Below are 24,034 nucleotides of genomic sequence, written 5' to 3' on the forward strand. Positions count from 1 at the left end.
TATTTAAATCTGTAAAATTCTGTAAGGGTTAGTACCATAGGACACAAAGGACATGTAAAATATCACATGTTGGAGAGTCCAGCTTTCCTCATACTCTCTGCTGCGTAGAAGAGACTTTTAATTTCTCTCCTAAATTTAGATTCAACAATTCCTGAGCTGCGGTTATCCTGTTTGTGCCCATACTAACACCAGAATCTAAAGTGTGTCAGTTCATGGTGGCAGCATGGTCTGCTGTAGACACACTTCCTGTTTTTCCTGATTTAAAATGAAGATAATGGACTTCAATCTAGAAATATTGCCTATTACAACTGTTAACAACAACTTACATAAACAAGACTGCCAAAAAATCTGCAGCACAAAAGAGGCCATCACTGTTTGGGTAAGAAATATGACCTCTCTGACAAGCCATGCCCAGGGTCAAACAGCCAGGGCTATTGGCTATTTAACTTAGAATCCCAATTTCCTTACTAAAATTTAAATACTGATGTCAATGCTCACAAAGCATCTTGAAATTCTGGTATTTCAATTTTATTATAAGGTATATATTACTTGGTTGGGCTGTTTTTTGCTTTATCCATGAATGTATGAATTATAACTTAATGTAATTGTAACTAAATCAGAGACTGTAAATTATTGCGTGGAGCAGAGCGAAAGTTCACTGATATATGTACATAAATGCTTTGGATACTATGCTTTCTCCTCCCTCTTTTGTTGATAAAAGGATTGTGATTTTTGACACAAACAGAAAATGTAAAGCTGATGTCAGCACTGCATGGGAACACCCGTCTCCTTGGTCTCCGTGACAACCAGTTCACATGGCAACACAGAGCTAAAAATATCTGGACAGCTCTAAAAATAACTGGAGAAAGAGAAAAGAGGGGGAGCTCTGCCTTCATACGCCTGTCTTTGAAGGCCTCAAGATGGTGCTACAGTGCTGAGGCAGGAACAAAGGTGTGTATGAGAGAAAGAAAGATCATCTCAGAGCATGTGTATCCGTGCAAGACAGATTCATGGGGAGAAAGAGATAAAGATAAAGAGAGAGGAGATATGATGACATACGCTGGGAAGGACATGGGGGAATAGGCAGAGTGATGTGTGAAGGTTCAAGACTACATGATGAATTAGAAAAATGTAGTTGAGAGGAAAAAATAATTATCAAAATGAAAACTTTTGATTGGATTTCACCAATGGAAAACAGCAGCTGACGTATGAGAGTGATTAATGAAAGGGATGAGAAAAAAGATAATAGAGAAAGGGAACAAGGATGGAACAGGTATAAAGACAGAACTGATGATGAAGATGATAGAGAGAACCAATACGAGGAGAGGAGACAGAGAAGGATGCGGGAGATGAGAATTCTGGTTTAACAAGCAGATTCTCATCATGTGGCTCATTGGGTGAGAAAGACCTGGGAAACTTTTAATTGTCCTGCCTGCGGCCGACAGGCGAACTGAAGAGGCAGGAAGAGAGAGAAGGGCGGAGGTGAGAGGAAGTGAAGAGTGCTCGGTGACTTGACTCTGATGTTTTATGTAATGAAGCTTTTCAAAACAACACAAAGATTTAAAACGAATTTAAAACTAATAATTTGCTACCCTTCTATTTCTTTTTGACACAAAGAAATAAAAGCAGCACACAGAAACAAGTTCACTAGAGGGCATCACAACCAGTCAGTTAGTGACTAATGTCCAGCAAAGTGGTTTTGGCAGATAATGATGCTGTTTGTTAAGTCCTTGTGCATTTAAGGCTGGGAAATGTGTGGTACAGCTCTTGAACTGTTGTGATCTTTCTGACAGAACTCAAGCTGTTTTAATAAGTAATGTCTCTTCTTCATCTGCTCATGTTGGATGTGGTGTTCCACAAAGCTCACTCCTTGGTCCTGTTTGAGTTTATGTGCTCCCAACACAATATTTAGGGACACAGCTGCATGCTCTAGCTCCAGATAGGGGCCTCAGCCAGACATTCCCAGTGCACTCTAATTACACATTTGGCTTCACCACATCTCTCTGGCATCTCTACCTGCCACCTGATCCAACTCACCAGCAGGTGGTGATCAGCTGAAAGCTCTGTTTCTTTTTTCACCTGAGTCCCCAAATCAGACAGCAGCAGACTGAATGATACAGTCATAGAAGCAAAACTTGGGCATGCATCATCAACCTGGTGTCACATCCAGCTCCTGAGTCAGGTCCTGTTTGTCTGTTTGTTCCCTGATACCAGTTTAGTTTCCTGTTTTATTTTGAAATTACTAACCCCTTTGTCTTTTTTGTAGATTCACTTCCTGTCCTCCTTTGTTTCCAGCCTCAGTGATTACCTGTCCCGTCCCTAATGTGTTGCACCTGTGTCTAATTGTTTCCCCGCCTCCTAGTGTATTTAAGTCTTGGTCTCTCCTTTGTTCTCTGCCAGATCGTCTTTGTCTGTATAGTCGAGCGTTCCAGCATTTGTTCCTTGAGTTACTCCCTGTGTGATTTGACCCGGTTTGTTCTCCTTGCGGTTTTTGCCTTTGCCTGACGATTTTGATACCTCTGCCTGATTTTGGACTGCCATTCTGTGTACCGACCCTGTTTGGATTAAAGACCAGTTTTTGCGTCTTATTCCTCTGTGCTCGAGTCGTGCATTTGAGTCCCTGTCTGAGCCCTCCCTCCTTGACAGTACGATCTGGCCAGAATGGACTCAGCCGACTCAGACCAGGTCTGCATTACCCTCCAAGCCCAAGAGGAGAAGATTCATCATCAGGATGAGAAGATGGACCTCCTGAGACATGGATTGAGGGAAATTGTGGACCGGCAGGAGAACATGATGGCAGCAATCGGAGGATCCCTTAATCTTCTGCTTGAGCAGGCCCAAATGACTGTGAGTCAACCCACAGCGGACCACGTCGGTCCTGTCTCTCCTCCGGTGGCGCCTGCTACTGACCCGGCTCCTCTGGTTCCTTACAACATGTTTCCTCACCTGTCCCAACCAGAGAAGTTCCCCTGCGATTCTGGAGACTGCTGAGGGTTCCTGACCCAGTGTGACCTGCACTTTGAGTTACAAGCTGCTGCTTTCCCTTCTGACCGAGCTAAAATCGCCTACATCATCTCCCACCTTACCGGCAGAGCCGAAGCCTGGGCCACTGCAGAGTGGAGTCGGAAGTCTCCGGTATGCTCTTCCTTCTCTCTGTTCACCCAGACATTCACGCAGATCTTCCAACAAGTCACCCCAGGTCGTGAGGCAGCCCATGCACTCGTCGGGCTCCAGCAAGGGAAGAGCCGGGCTGCTGACTAAGCCATCTAGTTTCGCACACTGGCAGTGGAGAGCAGCTGGAATCAGGGAGCGTTATTCGACGCGTTCATCCACGGACTGTCTAGCTCCATGAAGGATCAACTAGCTCCTCTCGAGCTCCCTACAGATCTGGAGTCACTCATCGCTTTGGCTATCAGGATAGACAAGAGAATGTGGGAGAGGGAACGGGAAAAGCAGTGTGTTTCCCCACCAGCCCGGAGGCAGCAGCCTGCTAGGCCGGAGCCTTTTCCCTGGCAGCAACAAGCAGTCTCTCCCGCGCCCCCTGTTGCACCGGAGGAGCCCATGCAGTTGGGTCGGACCAGGCTTACGCCAGAAGAACGACAGCGTCGCTTTCGGGAGGGGCGGTGCATTTACTGTGCGCAACGGGGGCACATCTTCGCTACCTGCCCAGTAAAAGACCGGGCTCATCAGTGAGGGAGAGGGCACTGGTGAGCCAAACCACATTCCCTTTCTGTCCCTCTCGTCCTTTGCCGCAAATCACTCTCACCTCTCCTTTCCTCTCTCTCAAGCAGGCAGTGTTGGTGGATTCGGGGTCGGATGCAGACTTTATGGACTACAACCTGGCAGAGAGACTGGGGCTGTCCACTTCTCCACTCTCTACTTCCTTGGAAGCCAGTGCCCTGGATGGTCGTCTGCTCTGCCGGGTAACCCATATCACCCAACTGATTTCTTTAACCTTCCCCGACCACCACACAGAGACTATAAGCTTCCATTTATTCCGAGCACCACAACACCCTTTAATTTTGGGTTACTCTTGGCTGCGGAAAAACAACCCACTCATTGACTGGACTAAGGGTGCTGTTGTTTCTTGGGGGGAGAACTGTCAAAAGAATTGTTTCCCCAGTGATAAGACTGCCTCGTCTTGTGAGCTCCTATACAGTCAGGTTCCTCAAAGCCCCACAGAGAAAGACTTTCCTGACATTTCTAAAGTGCCCTCAGACTATTGGGACCTGAAGGAGGTCTTTAGCAAGACCAAGGCCATTTCCCTCCCTCCTCATCGCCCCTATGACTGTGCTATTGACCTCCTCCCTGGAACCTCCCCTCCCAAGGGACGTCTCTACTCCTTGTCAGGACCATAACAGCAGGCTATGAAGGAGTACATTGATTCTTCACTAGCTGCTGGAATCATTCAGCCTTCCTCCTCCCCGGCTGGAGCTGGATTTTTCTTCGTGGATAAGAAGGACAAGACTCTTCGGCCCTGAATTGACTACCGTGGACTTAATGACATAACCATAAAGAAAAGGTACCCCCTTCCTATTATTTCCTCAGCTTTTGACCTGTTAAGAGGATCCAAGGTTTTTACCAAGTTAGACCTACGAAACGCTTATCACCTGGTAAGGATTAGGGAGGGGGATGAGTGGAAAACCGCTTTCAACACCCCTAGTGGACATTATGAGTACTTGGTAATGCCATTTGGATTGACGAATGCCCCAGCTGTCTTTCAGGTTTTGGTAAACGACGTTCTCAGGGAAATGTTGAACCTATTTGTCTTCGTTTATCTGGACGACATCCTCATCTTCTCCCCGGACAAGAAGACTCATGTGCAGCACGTCCGGGAGGTCCTCCAGCGCCTTTTGGACCACCAGCTGTACATTAAGGCGGAGAAGTGTGAGTTCCACGTTCCTAAGGTGTCCTTCCTGGGGTTCATCATCTCAGAGGGGGAGATTCAGATGGATCCTGCGAAGGTCAGTGCAGTCTCAGATTGGCCTACACCCTCTAATAGAAAACAGGTTCAGCGTTTTCTTGGCTTTGCCAACTTCTACAGAAAGTTCATCAGAAACTTCAGTGTGGTGGCAGCTCCCCTGCATGAACTAACCTCTCCCAAAGTTAAGTTTCTGTGGTCTCCCAAAGCAGATGAAGCTTTTAGGAGACTCAAAGAGAACTTCACCTATGCCCCAGTGCTGACCCTCCCAGATCCAAAGCTTTTGTTTGTGGTCGAGGTGGATGCCTCTGATGTTGGTATTGGAGCCGTCCTCTCTCAAAGGTCAGTCAAAGATAACCGACTTCACCCATGTGCATTCTTGTCTCGTAAACTGTCCTCTTCAGAGAGAAATTATGATGTCGGGGATCGGGAGCTGCTTGCCATCAAGGTGGTCTTGGAGGAATGGAGACATTGGCTGGAGGGGGCAGAGCAACCATTCTTAGTGTGGACAGACCACAAGAACCTGGAGTACATTCGCACAGCCAAGAGACTGAATGCTCGTCAAGCCAGGTGGGCGTTGTTCTTCAATAGATTCCAGTTCACCCTATCTTATCGCCCCAGGTCAAAGAACACCAAGCCTGATGCCCTGTCTCGCATTTTTGACCCAGACCCTAACCCTAAGGTGCCCACTACTATTTTGCCTCTCCCATGTGTGGTTGGGGCTGTTACTTGGGCAATAGAGAGTCAGGTTAGAGATGCCTTACAGACTGTCCAAGTACCGGATGGGTGCCCCCCGAACCGGTTGTTTGTTCCCTCCGACCTTTGTTCATAGGTTATCCACTGGGCACACACCTCTCTTCTATCCTGTCACCCTGGCACCAAGCGAACCATGTTTGTTATCCAGCAACGGTTCTGGTGGCCCTCTATGGAAAAGGAGGTGAAAGAGTATGTTTCAGCTTGTCCCATATGTTCCAGCAACAAAATCTCCAGACGCCCCATGGCAGGTCTCCTGTGTCCTCTCTCAGTGCCAAATCGTCCCTGGTCCCACATTTCCATGGATTTTGTTACCGGACTTCCCCTCTCTGAAGGTAACACTACTATACTCACCGTGGTTGACAGGTTTTCTAAGATGGTTCACTTCATTCCTCTGCCTAAGCTTCCCTCTGCCAAGGAAACGGCAGAGGCAGTACTTTGCCATGTTTTTCGTCTTCATGGTTTCCCCAGGGATGTGGTTTTTGACTGAGGACCCCAGTTCATCTCTAAGTTCTGGAGGGAGTTCTGCTCATTGCTAGGAGCCTCGGTCAGTCTCTCCTCTGGCTACCATCCACAAACCAATGGACAGTCTGAACGTCTCAACCAGGAGCTTGAGACGGTCCTGCGCTGCCTCACCTCCCAGAACCCTTCATCGTGGAGTAAGCAGTTGATTTGGGTTGAGTATGCTCACAACACCTTACCTTGCTCCTCCACTGGTTTATCTCCGTTTCAGTGTGTCTATGGGTACCAACCCCCTCTGTTCCCATCCCTGGAGAAAGAAATCAAGGTGCCCTCTGCTTGGGCCTTGATTCGCCGGTGTAGGCGCACCTGGACCCGGGCCCGACAAGTTCTGTTGCGGAACTCTGAGCGCTACAAGAAAGCTGCTGATCGCCACAGGACACCCGCTCCAGCCTACAGACCGGGCCATCGAGTTTGGCTGTCTACCCGTGACCTCCCTCTGAGAGTGGAATCCCGTAAGTTGGCACTTCGCTTTGTTGGCCCCTTTCCAGTCTCCAAAGTCATTAACCCCCTGACCGTCAGACTTAAGCTCCCCAGGTCCATGAGAATAGACCCCACCTTTCATGTCAGCCGTATCAAGCCTGCTCTGGAGAGCCCACTGGTTCCCGCCTCCAAGCCCCCTCCCCCTCCCCAAATAATTGATGGAGAACCAGTCTATGCAGTTCGGTGGTTATTAGCGGTGCGACGTCAGGGCTGAGGGTGCCAGTATCTGGTGGACTGGGAGGGGTATGGCCCAGAAGAGAAGTCTTGGGTCTCTGCAAGCAACATTCTGGATCCTGCTCTCATTCGTGATGTTCACAGGGACCATCCTGAAGAGCCTGGGCCGTCTGGAGTCGGCCGTGGAGGGGGGGGGGGGTACTGTCACATCCAGCTCCTGAGTCAGGTCCTGTTTGTCTGTTTGTTCCCTGATACCAGTTTAGTTAGTTTCCTGTTTTATTTTGAAATTACTAACCCCTTTGTCTTTTTTGTAGATTCACTTCCTGTCCTCCTTTGTTTCCAGCCTCAGTGATTACCTGTCCCGCCCCTAATGTGTTGCACCTGTGTCTAATTGTTTCCCCGCCTCCTAGTGTATTTAAGTCTTGGTCTCTCCTTTGTTCTCTGCCAGATCGTCTTTGTCTGTATAGTCGAGCGTTCCAGCATTTGTTCCTTGAGTTACTCCCTGTGTGATTTGACCTGGTTTGTTCTCCTTGCGGTTTTTGCCTTTGCCTGACGATTTTGATACCTCTGCCTGATTTTGGACTGCCATTCTGTGTACCGACCCTGTTTGGATTAAAGACCAGTTTTTGCCTCTTATTCCTGTGTGCTTGAGTCGTGCATTTGAGTCCCTGTCTGAGCCCTCCCTCCTTGACACCTGGTATTAAGTACACTTATAGTGTAGAGGTCAGTCTAGTGACTACCACAGAAATCCAATAACAAAACACTCCAGGAGTTTAAATCAACACATCTCCATTAATGCCCAGGTGAGGGGTAAACTCCACCAGCTTTGCAGTGTTGCAGGATTTTGTTTTTCTTGTTTACTGTTTTAGAGTTTTGTATCTTCCCCATCCATGCCAGCTCTCACCGGGTTTTATATCCGCAAGAATGACCGACAATGAAGTAAGCTGGGGGCTTTTGGAAGAAGTGCTCTTTCTGTAAAAATGTTTCAGAACAGAAGCATGCATGTGATTGTGATCGGGTCAAGAGATCGTAATGACATTAAATCAGTGATTGTATCAACCCTAAAAAGCCTGATCTGTGCATCCCTATTGATTAGGCTGGGCAGACTGAAGGGCAGAATGCAGATGGATCAGAGCTGATGCTGGTATAGCTTTGTCTTATATGCCCTTTACTTCTGGTCACTGATAGCTGGTCAGTAGAGGTAAAGGTCACCCAGCTGCTCTCTGTCCTTCTCTTTCCTTTCGTGTGTCCTTGACGGTTGCTGTCCTCTCTCCTAACCTCCCAGTAACCTCTGCCACTGTTCCCCTTTCCTCACTTGACTCTGGACAATGTGGACCAAACAAGTCATCCAGTACTCCCAGAATAACGTAGTGATGTGAGTCAAACGGTACCTCACAGAGCAGCAGGTCAGTGATGTGGAACACCATGCACAGAGGGAACTTGGCAGTGAAGAGGGTAAGAAACCATTGGGAAGCATACATGTGTGCCTCCAGGTTCAGCTCCTGGAAGTGGGACCACAGGTCTGGAAGCTGTTCCTTTAGGAGCAGACAGAGGAAGAGGAGGAGGAGAAGGAGAAACATGTGAGATAAAACAGAACTTATAAAAATATAAAGATGTGGCTCCACTTGTCATTTCAATTTTACATTATTTCATTTTTACTCATACTTTATTAAATCATGCTGTTTCACTGAGATGATAATCTCCTTCAAGATCGATCCAAGAACAAAAGGAAATGTTAAAAAAGACACATAACACAGTTCAGTACCATGTCAGAAACATTAGTCATACTTTACACATTATTAAACTTCCTGTTTGATACATTTATTACTATACAAAGAAACTACATTCACAAAATTTGCCGTTTACAAATCTGTATTGAAGATGAGCGATTCATAATTTACAGCGCTCATATAAACACCAGAATTCAGTATTATCAATGTTATATTATCATATCTATATCTTTCTTGCACTATTTTTTTTCTACTGCAGCACCTTTGTATTCTATCCTATTCTATTTTTATAAGTATTATTCTATTTCTATTTTTATTTTTATTTCTGCTTTTATTTATACTATTTGTACATACTTTTTTATTTATTAGATTGGAGTAACACCACTTCCAGGCTGCTATAATTTCGTTGTATTCTGGTACAATGACAGTAAAGGCTTCTGATTCTCTGATTCTGATTCTAATGAGGGCAAAAGAAAATGATACCTCTTCTTTTTTCACTCATTCTTCTTCTTCACCATTTTTTGTTGTTTTAGTTTATCAGATTAAATTCTTCTGTTTTGACAATGGGGAGGAAAATGTGTGCGTGCGTCTCAGTGTCCATACATTCACAGTGAATAAAGGATTCGATTAGCCAGACAGCAATCCACTTTGGCAGCTGACACTCACCATGCCACATAACACCTGACTGGATCAGATAGTGAACTCCCACCCATATGCTAATAATTAACAGTCAATGCTAACATCCTTACATTGAGCGCACAGGGTCGATACTAACCGAGTTGATCCTAATGCTGAGAGAAGTCTGCTAGCAGGGCCAGGATGGATTTCAGGGCCAAATGAAACTCACTGACTAGATTTAGGCTCTAATACCTGAGTGGGATGGGACTTTAGACCATCATCGGCCTCTACAGACAGAACACTGTTAAGCCTAGAAAGACTGCAAGTCTCACACATACAGAATAACAATTAATCGTTGTTGTAGTTATATTCTATTCTTGCTTTTATGGAAAATGTAAATACGGTTTGTAAGGTTATTTGCACTGTCTGCTAGTCGTTTCTTTTTAGTGGCACCCAGTATTGGTGCATTGTACAAAACCTGCTCTCAGTTAGTAATTAAATGAAACAGCCCAGGGGACCTTCACTCTCAGGAAAGCAAAAACGTTCGAAAATGAAATTTTAAAAATTAAATTAATTAAATTAAATGAATGGACCTCAAGACTAATCTGTACAACAAGGATAGCTGGATAAATGAAGTGAATTTCATGGCATTTACACTTATGACATTTTTAATGTTGAGATGTAATTGTAGTGGACCCCCCCAGGCTGAACTTCCCCAAGGTGCATTTCAGCCAGAAACATCTGATTCAAAGAACTTAAACATTCTGTCACTTGCACCACTAAAGGCAGGAGAATGCTTAAAATTTTGGAAAACTGAACACACAACCTGGAGCTTAAAACAATTCAGTTTTAAATTCTGGGCCAAATTTATTCTTGGTGTGGACAAAGAAAAAAGCGAGGTTAGAAAGAAGATATCTCAGCTGCATTATTTTTAGCTTATGTCCATCATCAGTCCAACAATATAATAGGAGTTCAATGCTAAACTGGTAGAGTGCTTTTTAAGTAACACTGAGGATATCACTTAAAGATAAAACTGAAATGGGAATACAGAATGAGGAAAAACATTTCCTGAACCTGTGGATGATCCCACTTCACAATTACATTTCATCCAAAGGTCTGTCCATCCACCCAGTCAGGGTCATCTTCATAGCATCATGTTACTTCATCATATTAGTATATTACATTACCTTTAAAAAGCAGAAAACACTGCATCACTAACCTGCATCAGCCTCTCCAGCTGGTAGAACTTGCAGTGGAGATCCTCAAAGTTGTTCTTGTAGAGAGCTCTGAGGCCGTATTCATACATGATTTTCACCAACACACAGAAGGCCTGTTCCTCAGGCATCTGAAATAACATGGGCAACATTAAACTGATGGCTACACGAACTTAAACTTTTAACAACTGACTGTCCAAAATAAATATCTTGTGCCACAAGTGAAACTGGGATACTTCGTTTGGAGCTCATTGTGACATTTGGTGGGCACACAATTGTCAAGACAAGAAACAGATTCATTCTTTATCTGCTTGTCAGTTACAGTAAGGCACTTTGATGCTACCAGACCAGGGTCAAATTTTATTTACAAAGATTTTGATAAACTATTCCCATCTGCTTTAAGGATAAAGCTGATGGAAAACAAAGGACATTTCATTGCTAACATTATTTGACTGGCAGTAACTAAAAATGGAAAGACAGAGGAAGAAGGTGGAGGTGTGAGTGACTTGAGACTACGGACTTCAAAAATATGCTTTTATGTGTGAACACTTTACTGTTTCGACGTGTTTCAGTGTATGTGTTGCTTGGATGAATGATGATAAGAGGTATGGAGAGAAAACTTAACACTGTGTTTGTGTGCATCTGTGAGGGTATATGGGTTTATTTCTCCTCACACACACACACGCACACGCACACGCACACACACACACGCACTCGCACTCGCAGACGGTGAGGCGAGGTGATATTTAATCAGAGCGACAGTATGTGTTTGGGGCTGAATGGGCTCCTGTAGGTAAACCTGAACCCCTATTAATATTCCTGACATCTCCTCCACAACCTCTCCCATCTTCCTCTTCCTCCTCTATAACCTGTCTGCCTCCTCCTCCTCCTCCTTCCCCTCCCATATAACCTCTCTTTCTTTTACTGCTGCTCTCCCCTTCATGTCTCCTCCTCAACTTTACAGCCTTCCTCTCCATAACTTCCTCCTGTTTTCTTCATCCTCCACTCTCCTCTATACCTCATTATGCATCCTCACCAAATTCATCCATAGTTCTTCAACACATCACTCCTCACTTCACCTTCTCCTGACCTCTCCACTCTCCCTCCATCTTCCTCCTCTTTAACCTTTGATGCCCTTGTCGTTTGGACGTCAACCAAACATTCCTCCACCCTCTCTCCACCACTTGGGTCTCTCCGCACCACGTGTCAACTCCTCTGTCTTTCCTCCATCTGTCCTTTAATACCTTCCTCAAATAAAATTTTGTGTTTTGCAACACTCTCACAACAAGCAAACAGTGAACAAAGGGTAGAAAAGAAAAAAAAACGTACTTAAATATGCATGGAAAAATGAGATACAGAGCTATGTCGCTGACAGTGACCTTGAAAACAAATGTGTGAGAGAGCGAATGAATGTCTTGTCCACCTCTTTCTCATTCCTCATTTTCAGCTATGACACTGCCTTGTGCTTTCAGCTTTACCTTCTTTCACTCTCTCTCCTTCCTCTATTCATCCAAATCATTCAGCGATAAACTGTTTTCATTCAAGCGTTCAGCAACTTTCTTTTCAGCTTTTTTCTTTCAATCTACCCCTTTCTCTCTCAGTTTCCATTCAATCTGTTATATTGTCTTGGTTCTGTTTTATTACACCTTGTACAAGCTAACAGACTTGGTTTCTGTAGAGTCAGTGAGATGTAGCTTCAGCTGCACAATGCTGACATATTTTCTTTGTTAGCGTTAGCCTTGATAATTTGTTTGACTGCTGTCTTCAAACAGTCCATAGTGGCGTCAAGTTAACATTCCAACAGCTCCAAAAAACACTTTTATTCTGAAAGCATGCAGCAAGAGAAAAGCAGTAGGAAAAGGTTCCTCAGTGAACGAACTGGAAGTAAACGTAAAAGACTGAGAAAACCTTTGTGATTCTGAAACATTTAAAAACACAAGATGCTATGTCATATAAAATGAAGATGTATTTAAGATTCTGCACTAAGTCAGCAATCAAATGTAAATCTGGGGCTTTGACTGACTTAACTCATTCGTTCTTGGTCATGTATTTTTTAGTGGTACTCTTCCATTGAAGCATGTGATGACTTGCTCTATTCATCTGAGGCTCATTCAAGCAACTCAACTTGCAACCACCTCTTATAAATAAGGCTGTGCCTCAAGTTTCCAGCAGATCATTGTTCACTAATAAGTTTTGGTGTTGGGAAAAATGGCATCAGAATAAAGTGTCAAAAGTCAAATTGTTATTCTATGCAAAGAGAGGCTTTGACAGTGTCAAATCGTGGCTGGACTAAAGCTTTCTAAGGGGGCAGTGCATGGAACTCTAAAACACTCTGCAGAAACTGGATCAGTGGTATCCAAAGCACAACCAGGCAGACCAAAAACGACCAGACCAGAAGATCAATACATCAGGCTTAGTTCCCTGAGAAATAGAAAAACAACTTCATCACAGGCACAGAATTTGCTAAATAAAGAATGCGAGACTCTAATCAGCAAAAGTACTGTCACAAGAAGACTATGTTGTAGTGGTCTCAGAGGACAAGTAGCAGTTTCTAAACTACTTCTCAGAAGGGGAAACAAGGCCAAACGATTGGGGTGGGCTAAGAAATACCACTGTTTCACAGTGGATGACTGTGAATAAAAGTCCTATTAATGATGAATTCAAGTTTAAGATTCATAGCAGTAACAGGAGGGTGTATTTAAGGAGACGAACAGGAGAGAGAATGATACCGCAGTGTATCACACCGACAGTGAAACATGGCGGAGGGAATATTCAAGCGTAGATGTGTTTTGCCTATTTCGGAGCTGAACACCTGCATCAAACTAACTACACCCATACCAAGAAAAAGGACCACTCCATTCTTCAGAGATATGCTATACTCTCTGGTTAGCATCTTTGTGGAGAAGGATTCTCACTGCAGCAGGATAATGACCCCAAACACACCTCAAAGCTTTGCAAGAGCTATTTGAAGACCAAAGAAGACAAAGGAGCCCTGACTGTCATGGACTTTGCTCCTCAGTTGCCTGACCTCAGCCCCACTTAACATTTATGGGGGCACTTGAAGATTGAGAAAGCCAAACATTCTGTGACACCACAAGAAACGTTATAGACCACTGTAGGGATAACATGGGTCCATTCTAAATGCTAAGGTATTCTGACATTCATATACATTTTGTAAAGATTAAACTTTTTGCTCGAATTGTTAAGCTGACATTTTTTTTTAAAATAGCGTTACTCCCCCGCTGTGTATGTACAAAAAATACAAAATGACAGCAAAAGTGTTTACATTGTGTTTGAGATTCTGGTAATTATTGAGGCCATAATTTGTGTTGTATCGAATTACAATATATTGTAAAATGTTTGCATGCGTGTATGTACTGTATCTATCAATACATCTATGTGGTACATTGTGTTGACCATGAAAAGGAAGGCTCAGTGGATGAAGAGATGGCTATTTACTCACATGCAGCAGGAGAACAGCAGCAAGGAACGACTGACCCTGGCAATAACCAATTTCCTCGTCATAGACAGAGTAGGCCTATGAGAGAAAAAGCCAGAAGAAGAAAAAAATCACATTGGTTATTCTGTCACAGCCAGACATCAGAAATCACTGAAGTAAATGCATAAGTTGATGCTGTAATGTTACGACCTCCAGTTTTCTTGACATTTTCACATGAACAGTTTTGTATAAGTTGAAGATAGTTCACCCTCCTTTGGCCTATAAACCTAAAAAGCATGATGACTAAGCACAATCGTAACATCTTCATTAACTACTAAAAGTCAACATTATTGAGACCAGAATTTGATTGAAAATTTTTTTTGGTCCTGACAGAATAGTGACGTGATGTGAGAATGGGTTTTCGGTACAGCTAAATTCTTTTTTAAATTGTTTTTTTTTTCTCAAAATTGATTTTAAATGCAAGTTGAGGATGAGCCAGTTTAACTGCTATGAATCAGTTATGTTGTTGAAGATAATAGCATGAGTAAGGATAAAGAACACTAACTAACTAACTATGCTTGAGTCATCTAAAAATATGTTTATATCTTGTGACCATATGGTAATATTCTCAATATCCTCAGGAATTTCAGTTTCTTTTTTATGAAATATTTTTAAATCAGTAACAAGTCATTCAAGGCTCCAGACTATTCTACTCTTCTTTTGTACTGTATGACGGATAAAAGCTTTGGTGATATAGATAGATAATTTACAGAAATGACAAGGTACAGTTGCATTTTAATGGAAAAAGGTACAAAGGTAAGTAGTGCTTTACTTTATTGATGTATCATTCCCTGCATAGTTTATGCTTCACGCTGTTCTTTGTGCTTAAAGTTTGCGGGTGAGCCAGCAAATGTTGGGCCACACTGAGAGCAGTCACAATGGTGCTCCTAGTTATAAAATTTAGAAGCACTTTCTCCAAAAATGGTCACAAAATGCAACTAAACGGTCACAGCCTGGAGCCCTGTCATCTCTACACCATTTGATCTTAAAAGCTTAGTGCCTTGTTGATCTTCCAGCCGGCACTAGTCTTATTGCTTTAATGTAAATGTTGTCAGAGCATCAGCACATACAGAAGACATTTCCTAAGAGACAGGTTCTCTCCAGTAGAAGGGTTTTTCCTTTTTTCAGAGGAATTTCCCTGGAGAGTGTCTCTCTGTCTTTGTTTTTTTCTTTGTCAGTGTCAGCTTCTCTCTCTCTTCTCTAACTCTTTCCTATAAAGCAGGCATCTACTCACTAAATCCAAAGCCAAGTCCCTGTATCCAATAACATGACACCAAAATTCTATGTCCACCTTAAAAAAAAAAGACTTTCTAAGGACAAGAGCTTAGACTTTTCAGAGTTGACTGTCTCTGCTCAGAGAATTAAGGTTACAGTAGATAACAACTCTGCACTGCACACTGGCGTCTATTTCAACTCTGTAGCCTTAAACCTGCAATAACTAATTTTTATGACCACTTGGGGGCAGCAACAACAAGTTGCGAACACAGAAGTGACAAATCATCACCTTTCAAACTGATATTTTGAACTAAACAGTTCCTTATTTACACATCCAGATGCTACAGAGCAACATTACTATTCATTTGGATTCAGAAGGAACTACAGATTAACAGATCAAATTCTCTGTACACCCATCATTACTAGCGGCTCCTTTCCCAATGTGACATCGTTTTAATATTATTATTCAATACATTATTGATACATATTGTTACAAAAATATCAATTATATCTGCTTTGATGTCAAACACCTATACTCGCTATCATGGCTCCGATGACATAAAAAATGTTCCCCATCATGGAGACTATCTGCCATTAACAAACCAAGCATAGGCCAGGTAGGAAGGCCAGATCCACTACCCTGTTAAAGCCTGATCAATCTTGTGCAGTCCAGTAAAAAAGAGGGGGTCTGTCCAGTAGAGGAAACCTGAATGGTTTGGTCATTAAAGCATGGAAGACTGAACTAGGAGAGTGACCTTCAGATGACCATGCAGTCGGTAGTTGACACACCCCACCAATCACGCTAATGAGCAAACAGACAGGACTTTTCACAGGGTAAATAAGGATCCAGGGAGAGGAAAAAGTGTCTATAACCATTCAACCTACACTTTTTTTAATGGGGGGGGTAAGGGACAAGGTGAAGAAGACATAATAGCCTCAAAGCTGTCTGGATGCATTCTTACAAGACATACGGGCTGGAAAAAAACATTACAATACCTGCCTAAATGGGAGGCATCAGAAGAAGTAGAGGGGCAGTGGGACTTGAGGCTGCCCTGTTTGAGCACAGATGCAGAGATCGCAGAAAAGACACTATATAATCATATTCCCTAACCCTGTAACCCTAACCCTATATTCACCAGTTGTACTCCTTCTACAGTGATGGTGGAGTTAAACAAAACACAATTTTATTTAAAAATGCTTAAATGTTATGAGTATTTTTCAGCCCATATCCAAAACCACTTGAAATGACTAAGCTGGTAAGAGTTCAGTATCCTCCTCACAGATATGTTGGCAGGATGCTAAGTCTTTGACGGACACATTAACTCTAACAGCAGTCAAATGTGCTCACTTTGGGTTAAAAGATTCTTTCCCCCTTTCCATGCTTGAAAAATGAGTGTGGACGTACAGAGCTCCACTGCTGATCTGTTCAGCTAATTTGGGGTTTGATGTGAAGGTAATGGAGAAGTCTTGTGGAGCTGTCTGGAGTGTAATCTACAAGCTGACATGCTTGATGGAGTGTGGCATTCACACGTCCCCAACCCGGTTGGGAGAAGTGCTTGCTGACAGATGGATGGGGGAGGTCCTGGTGGGTGAAATCTAAATTTGTTAGCCTGAGCAGATAATAGGCTCAGAGGGATGGATTATTACAATCTATATGCCTAGTTTCTCATAACCAATAAGTAGGGTTTTTTTGGAGAATGGAGAAAATCTTTCAGAAGATACATCATCAGTAGTCATTGTTTAAAAGCCATAATGTATTTGTTAGCTCCTCATTTCTGGCAAATGTACACTACTGCATGTATAATCCTAGAGCACTGCTAGGTGCTTAATGCATATTAAACTTCTAATAGGTATTATTACTACAAAAGCAAAAACATTTAAAGAACTGTTTTGGTCATTCAATTTGAGCACACTCTACACTACCGGTCAGAAGGAACAGAGGCTAGGCATGTGACGTCATGACTTTGGCTCGCTTTAGCCTAAGTGACTATCAGTGGGCATCTGTGCTGTCAAATTGTCCTTGAACAAAACAATGAATATCTGAACACTCCAGACAAGTGTTTCATCTAATTTATTAAAAAAGATATGACAACTAGCTGACAGGGATACTGTGCCAGTGGTAAAAGAGACCCCATTTATATTCTGTCTGTTTATAAAGTACTGAATGATGGGACATACACTAAAGTTTTGACTGTAAAGACTCAGTAGCCTGAGTACTATTTCCACGCTTATATACATTCTTTGTGTTATATTACTATATTATGCTCAGTGTGATTAGAAATGGCTTCTTGCTTTTATACTGTAGGTCAAAGGTCAGTGTCAGTTTCAGAATAGGAAGTGATTTGGCAAGCAAATTTTTAGTCTAACAACTCCTGCTAGCATTGTGTTTACAAGTATATGGAAGTCTGATCAGAATGGTGGTCACCAGGATATGAACTAGTATCCTGAATAATATGTGCATGGAAATACTCAGTGATCTCTAGGATATGCAACATTAGCTTGGTTGATGAGGCATGTTAATGCGTTATCATGTTTGCTTTTTTCACTGCTTTGTTTAAGTTCAGTTTCCATGGAAATAGAAAATATTTCTCTTGATCCATTTTTCTGAGAGTCACAGGTTTTTGAATCCCCACACCAGCTGGGAGAACAATGTCCTGAAACCCCACTGTCAATGTGTCCTTGAGTGAGGCAGTTAAACCCCGACTGCTGCAGCGAGCTTCTGAGTGACCACCAGTAGATGTCTGAGGTTGTACAGGTTAGCTGGAAGTGTGACTGAGTGGAACATTGAGCGAATGAAGCAGATCATCACTGAAAAACAGCACAGAGTTCAGGTGACCTTACCCAGAGAAGAAAGGTTAGAAAATAAAAGACTCCCGGCTTTTTACTGAGTAGGATATGAAGATGAATATAAACTTTGTCCTGGAACCTCTGTGCCTGTAACCCACTCATGCCTCAAGATCCAACCAACCTTATCAGCAGCAAATCTACATGGATTTGCATACAAATGAAGGCTGGCTCGCCACTGACCTAGTTGGGTCCAGACTGGATGCTAACCCTTCCTGACAGGTTCTCCCAGAGAGCTGACCGGCCATTCTTTACATCTGCAGCGCCAGGAAAATGCAAAGGAGCAAAAGTTCTACTTCATCATTCCACAACTAACTTTGATTTGAATGGATAGAAAAAACACTTCTATGATATACCATATCTATATTTGTGTCTAATGCATACCTTCTGTACACTCATTTCATTTGATTTTGCTTTGCATGCACAGTAATTATGTTCATTAAATAATTACTGAGTGTGAACCTTTAGCATCTAATTACTGTTAACGTCAATTATTGAAAGATGGTCAAATGACCAAAATATTTCTTTATATTACACAACTATCACCTTTGTTTTGCTTACTGTCATTTTTACTTATTGATAAAAATCTTTTTGTGATTGAAGAATCGTTTTCTGTTGATGTGCCTTATGTAAAGTAAATAGTTTTATACTGTTATGTTGTCAGGGGCTGGGCTTCAAAATCAAGACTATTTTAGTTGCTGTGTACTCTGTGTATCTGCCTCTATGGTTAAAAGTTTGTGTTAAGATTAAGATTTTTGATTAATGTGCTGATTAATGAGAAGTGTCTGCAAAATCTCTTTTGTTAGAGACTGCTGACTGCTTGCTGTTGTAGACATTTACCAGTAATGATGAGTGAACTGTTTTGTTTCTGGAAGAGTATAAAGGAATCTATTCTGAAAATGTGATTTTTGAAAACCGTGGCACTTGCTCCCAAGCTTGATTAACTGTTCATACGAGTATCCTTTTTAGACTGTTCGGTTACTTAAAAAAAAAAAAATCATACATGATGATTTCACATACAGTTTTTTCTGTTCGTGATAGACCTGTTGTAGGTAAATGCAAAGTCATCTGTGGATAAAAACTGTCTCGGTTGAGTTCACAGCTGCAGTCAGGCTAAGAGGAGGACAGTGACAGAAATTAAGACTGGCTTTAATACATTAGAGTAGTGCTGACCTTGGCTTTTGTCTGAATAAAATGTACCGTGTGTCTTCACAGATAATTACCTCGGGATGTCAGTCCACCAGGACACTCTCCTTACAGCACTTATTTTTCTCATTCGTTTTAAAGGAAAGGAGGCACTGCTGCTTGTTTTATTTTGGTACCAGGTTCCCAGCTGATCCACAAAAGGTCAGCATGAAGGGCTGTTCAATACTGTATGTGTATGACTGTATGAATGAGATTATTTTTCAATATACCATGCATTTGATATTATCCATTGTTGATAAGAATGTTTTTATATGGAGTCACACGGAATCTACATGAGACAATTTATCTATTAAATCCCCATTTTTTTTAAATCACACCTTTATATAGCTGAATCTATAAGACAGTAAACAGGGTTTGGCATATATTAAAACTTTTGCCAACCATAATAGTATTGCTATTCAAAAAGGATTTCAGGATTTCTTAAAAAAAAAAAAAAAAAAAGATTGATTGTACTTCAGACTGAAAATTAAATATACTGAAGTACAATGTTGATTATATGTCATGCTCCTAGCCACGTTTTCTCAGGTATATTTGGCTGCCACCACTACTGACAGCTTATAAATAATAAAAAGCAATAGAATATAAAATGTTGTATTTTAATGAAAAACTTCATCTCATCATCATTACATCTCCTCAGAATCAGCCTGGCAGCACAGTGTAGGACTAATCAATGAATTAATGAGTCATTAAAATTATAAATTTACTTCTGTCTCTAAAAGCACCAAAATCTAAACTATTCAAAGTAGGCCTTAGTTTTAACAATAAATACATGGAGCATCCTGTAACTAAATGATTTACCTCAAATTTGATATTCAGAAACCATATTTGGTGGGTAATTCGATAGAAACCTGCCACCTACATAACTGTTACCATGTTTCTAGACTTAGAAAATTGGAAGAAAAGATCAGTGAGTGTCCACTGAGGGGTGGGTATGTCCGGTATGTCGTGTAGGAAGGGTTCATGTTGATGTCTCAGTACAGGTGGGCACTGTCAATCATATATTGTGCAGCCAACTTGAAATGCCAAGCAAATGCTTCCTGAGCCTTGCCAGACCACAAAGAGAAAAAAAAAACTAAAGGCTGGCTTCATAGGGATAGGCACAAATTTTAGAAGGTTTAGAACACATTACAGAATTAGCTTCTCATCTCACAGCATTTCATCCTCAGCAGGAAAGTTTTCAAAAATGTTCAAACACAGCATGAAAGAGATTCGCCTTCTGTTCAATGACGCCACAAAGAAAGTGAGGTTAAATACAGTACTGTATAATCCAGTGCTGATATGATCAAAGTATCTGGATGTTACTGACAGCCAACTCTGGTGCTAGATGGATGTCCCTCCACAACCTCAGTGTCATATCTCAGGCTCACCTTGCAGATCTTGTACAGTGAATCCTGTCCATCTCCGTCAGAGTCCTTGAAGTAGTCGTGTGCAGGGAAGGTGCGGTGGATGTCCCGGGTGATCACACCCTCCTGGACTGAATCCTGTAACACACATGGATTACACGCTATAGACAAGTGACCAATCTGAAGTCAAATTTAGACACACATTGTGTTGACTTTGTGTGTGATGTTCTGTTCATGAATGATGTGCAAGTTAAATTCCGCTTGTTCTGACATAAGCACTTGTTTCGAAATGGATTCATTGGATGACAAGGGAAGAAAAGATTATTTCAACTCAGCACAAACGACTTCATGACATTTTCAGACAATGCTCTTACATAGCTTTACTGTTTGCAAATTTTAACATACAGTAGAAAAGAGGGCACTGAATTGTTCTCAACTCATAACCAACCGTATTATTTCACAGCTATAAAGCAGAGCAGCAACACACTGCTATGTCACTGTGTTTGTTTGTGTGTATTAGTGTTTGTCCCACTCCTCCTCCAACAGCACTCCCCAGGCCTGAGTCACTTAGTCTGTGCAGTCTAATCCACAGCCACTGCAGCGTACACACACACACGGCTGCTTGTTTTCCTATGCACTCACTCACTCACAAACACACATACATACACAGGCAATCTGCTATTTCCTCCTCACTTTCTATTCTCACACAAACACAGTAAGCTATATGCACACCGTCACACACACACAGAGCAAACAGTACCGGAGAGAAGACTGGCAGCACCACATTCTCCTACAACTCACTGTAAGCTGCAGATAAACCAGCCCTGAGCCTGACTGGCCTTGATGTGTGTTTGTGGGTATCAGAGACAGAATGGGAGACTGTGTGTGCGAGAGCAAGTGTGAGTGAGAAATTTCTTGCTTCCTGTCTCTCGCTTCTTCACAATAGAGAGAAAAGCAGTGAGAGTGCCTCAGACGGGAAAGGCAGTCCGCGGCATGTTTGTGGAAAACACTGTAGAATATGAAAAGGTCAGGAGGTCCCCTATATTTGCACATAATGAGGACTGTGGACTTTGTCCCCCATCTCTTCCACTGGCATCGCTTTAGGAGGGGATCTCCTAATGGTCAGTATGAACAGGATAAATGATTAAACAAAGCAAAACCTGTTTCAATGTACATACAGGCACCTTACTATTGTTTTAAAGACAGACTTGAACAAACTCTGAACTTGGAGAACCTTTCTTCTTTGTATGAGTTTTTAATTTAACACTACAGAGTTTCCTGGTTTGCTGTTTTTAGGTGGTTTCTTTGGTGTTTTTAGGGCTGCAACGATGAGTCGGTTAGTTGATCGTCAGAAAATGAATTGGCAACAATGCTTGGCAACAATCAGTTAAATGCTTTGAGTTATATAGTTTGACTGTTGATGGAACAAAACAAGACATTTGAAGCTGGGAGCTCACGGAAACTAGACTGAACAATTTTCACACTTTTCAGATATTTTATCACAAAGCAAATAATGAATTAATTTTAAAAAAGTAATTTATAATTTAATTTAATTAATGCCACATGATTATTTATATATCCTACATTGTTTTGGTGTGGCTTTGTATATTTCTGCTGACCAACTTGACTTTTTCTGTTTGCAAACAGAACATGGGAATAATAAAACAAATACAATTCTAAATCTAATAAAGAAACCAAAGGTTTAATATTGAGAAAAACTGACTGTTATTAATAATACTTGAATTTTGGTGATCCAACTTGTGTCACATTCTAATATGATGGCTCCCTTGTATGTGAAATCTTCACAAACACAATTATATATGCATTACGTTTCATGAATCACTCAACAATTAGCTAAATATAATTCCTTGTTTGCTACGTTGCCACAAACCTACACTATGATTATTTTGTATTAAGTACAAGCACATATGGTCTAAGTGCTTTACATGTATCCACACCACACACACAAGCACCAAAGGGTTTGACAGAAGCCGCTGGCACATCTGTGGGTAATGCTTTAATGAGATTTGTAGTGTGGAGGTGGTGTATCGTTCTGTGTGTTATGTGTTGGAAATTGTTTTACATTGTGTTCCTTTTGTGGCACATAAAAAAACAGATGTAGCTCTTCAGGAATGAAGGCAGTATTGAGTGTTTTTCTCCTTGTGTGTTCATGGTGGTCTTAACCTGACAGCAAAACAAATTTCCAAAACATGACACAAAAGACTCATGAAGTACATTTCAAAGTTTGTCAAAATCAAACTTGATGGGTGATACCTGGATACCTTTGATTCATATGTGGAAATAGTATTTTTCCAAGACAGCCAGGGTCTATTATAACTATAATTAAGGTAATCGTACATTTAGGGCTAGTGGTTAGTTGATGAATCAAATAGTTAAACAACAGAAAACAAAACAAACTTTAGTGAATGTTTTTCCATTACTTCTGCTTTGCTCTGTAAAAGAATAAAGAATTAAACATTTATACTGTGTGGTTTCTTTGTCATTTAAGTCATTTGAGAACAGAGATCAACTTTGTGATGACGACCACTTAAAGAAAAATTTTATTATTCAGCGAGTAGAAACATTAAAATAATTATTAAAATAATTATAGACTAATGATTAATGTTTTACTCTTTATGAGTTGGTCCATCAATAAAAAAAACTAATTTATGACATTGTAATTACCATGGCAACATCAGGGAGAACCACTAAGAATCTGGTTGACAGTGGAAGTTGTAAACACTTTGATTTAATAAACCATGCATGCCTCTACTAATTAACAGCCTCATTACTCAAAAAAACAGCACAGAAAAATGAGGAGAGGACGTCCTCTACTCTGCTTAATCTCCTCCTTCATTCCTTCCTTCTTGTCTTGAATCCTTTCTACTTCTTCCCTGCAATTTCTCTCTGCATATTTCTTTCTCTTCTTGACTTCCCTACTCTCCTTTATTCCTCTTCTCATTTATCCCCTCCCCTTTTCTACTTGTATAATATCTCCTCTTTTCTACCTCATCTTCTACTGTACCATCTCTTCTGCTTGCTCCATTTCCTTTTCTTCCCAGTTACATACCTCTCATATCATTTCGTTTCCTTCTCTCTCCTTCCCTTTCTTTCCCTCCTCTCCTTCTCCATCTACGTGTCCTAAATATTTGTCTCATCTTCGCTCATTTTCAATGCAGAAAGCAAACATTCAAAGACATTTAAGCCCAGTGGTCTCTGTATGCAGGCTAACAAGAACAGTGTTCTTTCTGAGTGATAGTTCACGTATTTCTTGCACCAGTGTACTACTCCTGCTGTGAAATTAAAAGAACTTAAAATTTGTGCAGGAGTCCTGTTAAGATAAGGGGAAAAAAACACATAATGTACACAAATACTGTATAGAGACGTGCATATAGTTTATTGTATTTACTAGGTGTATTGTAAAGTACCTGTTATAACTGTGATTATGATATTAAAATCATTATATAGGTTTTATATGGACAGCAGCAGCATGAGGAAACAGCAAATGGATTATA

The 24,034-nt window shown here is 41.6% G+C and overlaps 1 protein-coding gene across 2 annotated transcripts in view; it reads right to left on the minus strand.

The window, feature by feature from the left end:
- Window positions 1-24,034, minus strand: part of rabgap1l (RAB GTPase activating protein 1-like) — a 124,907-nt gene that overhangs the window by 41,581 nt on the left and 59,292 nt on the right. For both annotated transcript variants that reach the window (XR_005894205.1, XM_041040682.1), the window contains exons 14-17: window positions 20,544-20,657; window positions 13,876-13,950; window positions 10,418-10,543; window positions 8,242-8,385 (exon numbers count right to left, since the gene is read on the minus strand). Coding sequence is in view for 1 of the 2 variants with exons in the window: in XM_041040682.1 (XP_040896616.1) it covers window positions 8,242-8,385; window positions 10,418-10,543; window positions 13,876-13,950; window positions 20,544-20,657 (459 nt within the window). In the remaining variant the exon portion in view is untranslated. The remainder of the gene's footprint in view (window positions 1-8,241; window positions 8,386-10,417; window positions 10,544-13,875; window positions 13,951-20,543; window positions 20,658-24,034) is intronic.

Source organism: Toxotes jaculatrix, chromosome 6 (genome assembly GCF_017976425.1).
Source record: "Toxotes jaculatrix isolate fToxJac2 chromosome 6, fToxJac2.pri, whole genome shotgun sequence".
NCBI classification, from domain to species: Eukaryota; Metazoa; Chordata; class Actinopteri; family Toxotidae; genus Toxotes; species Toxotes jaculatrix.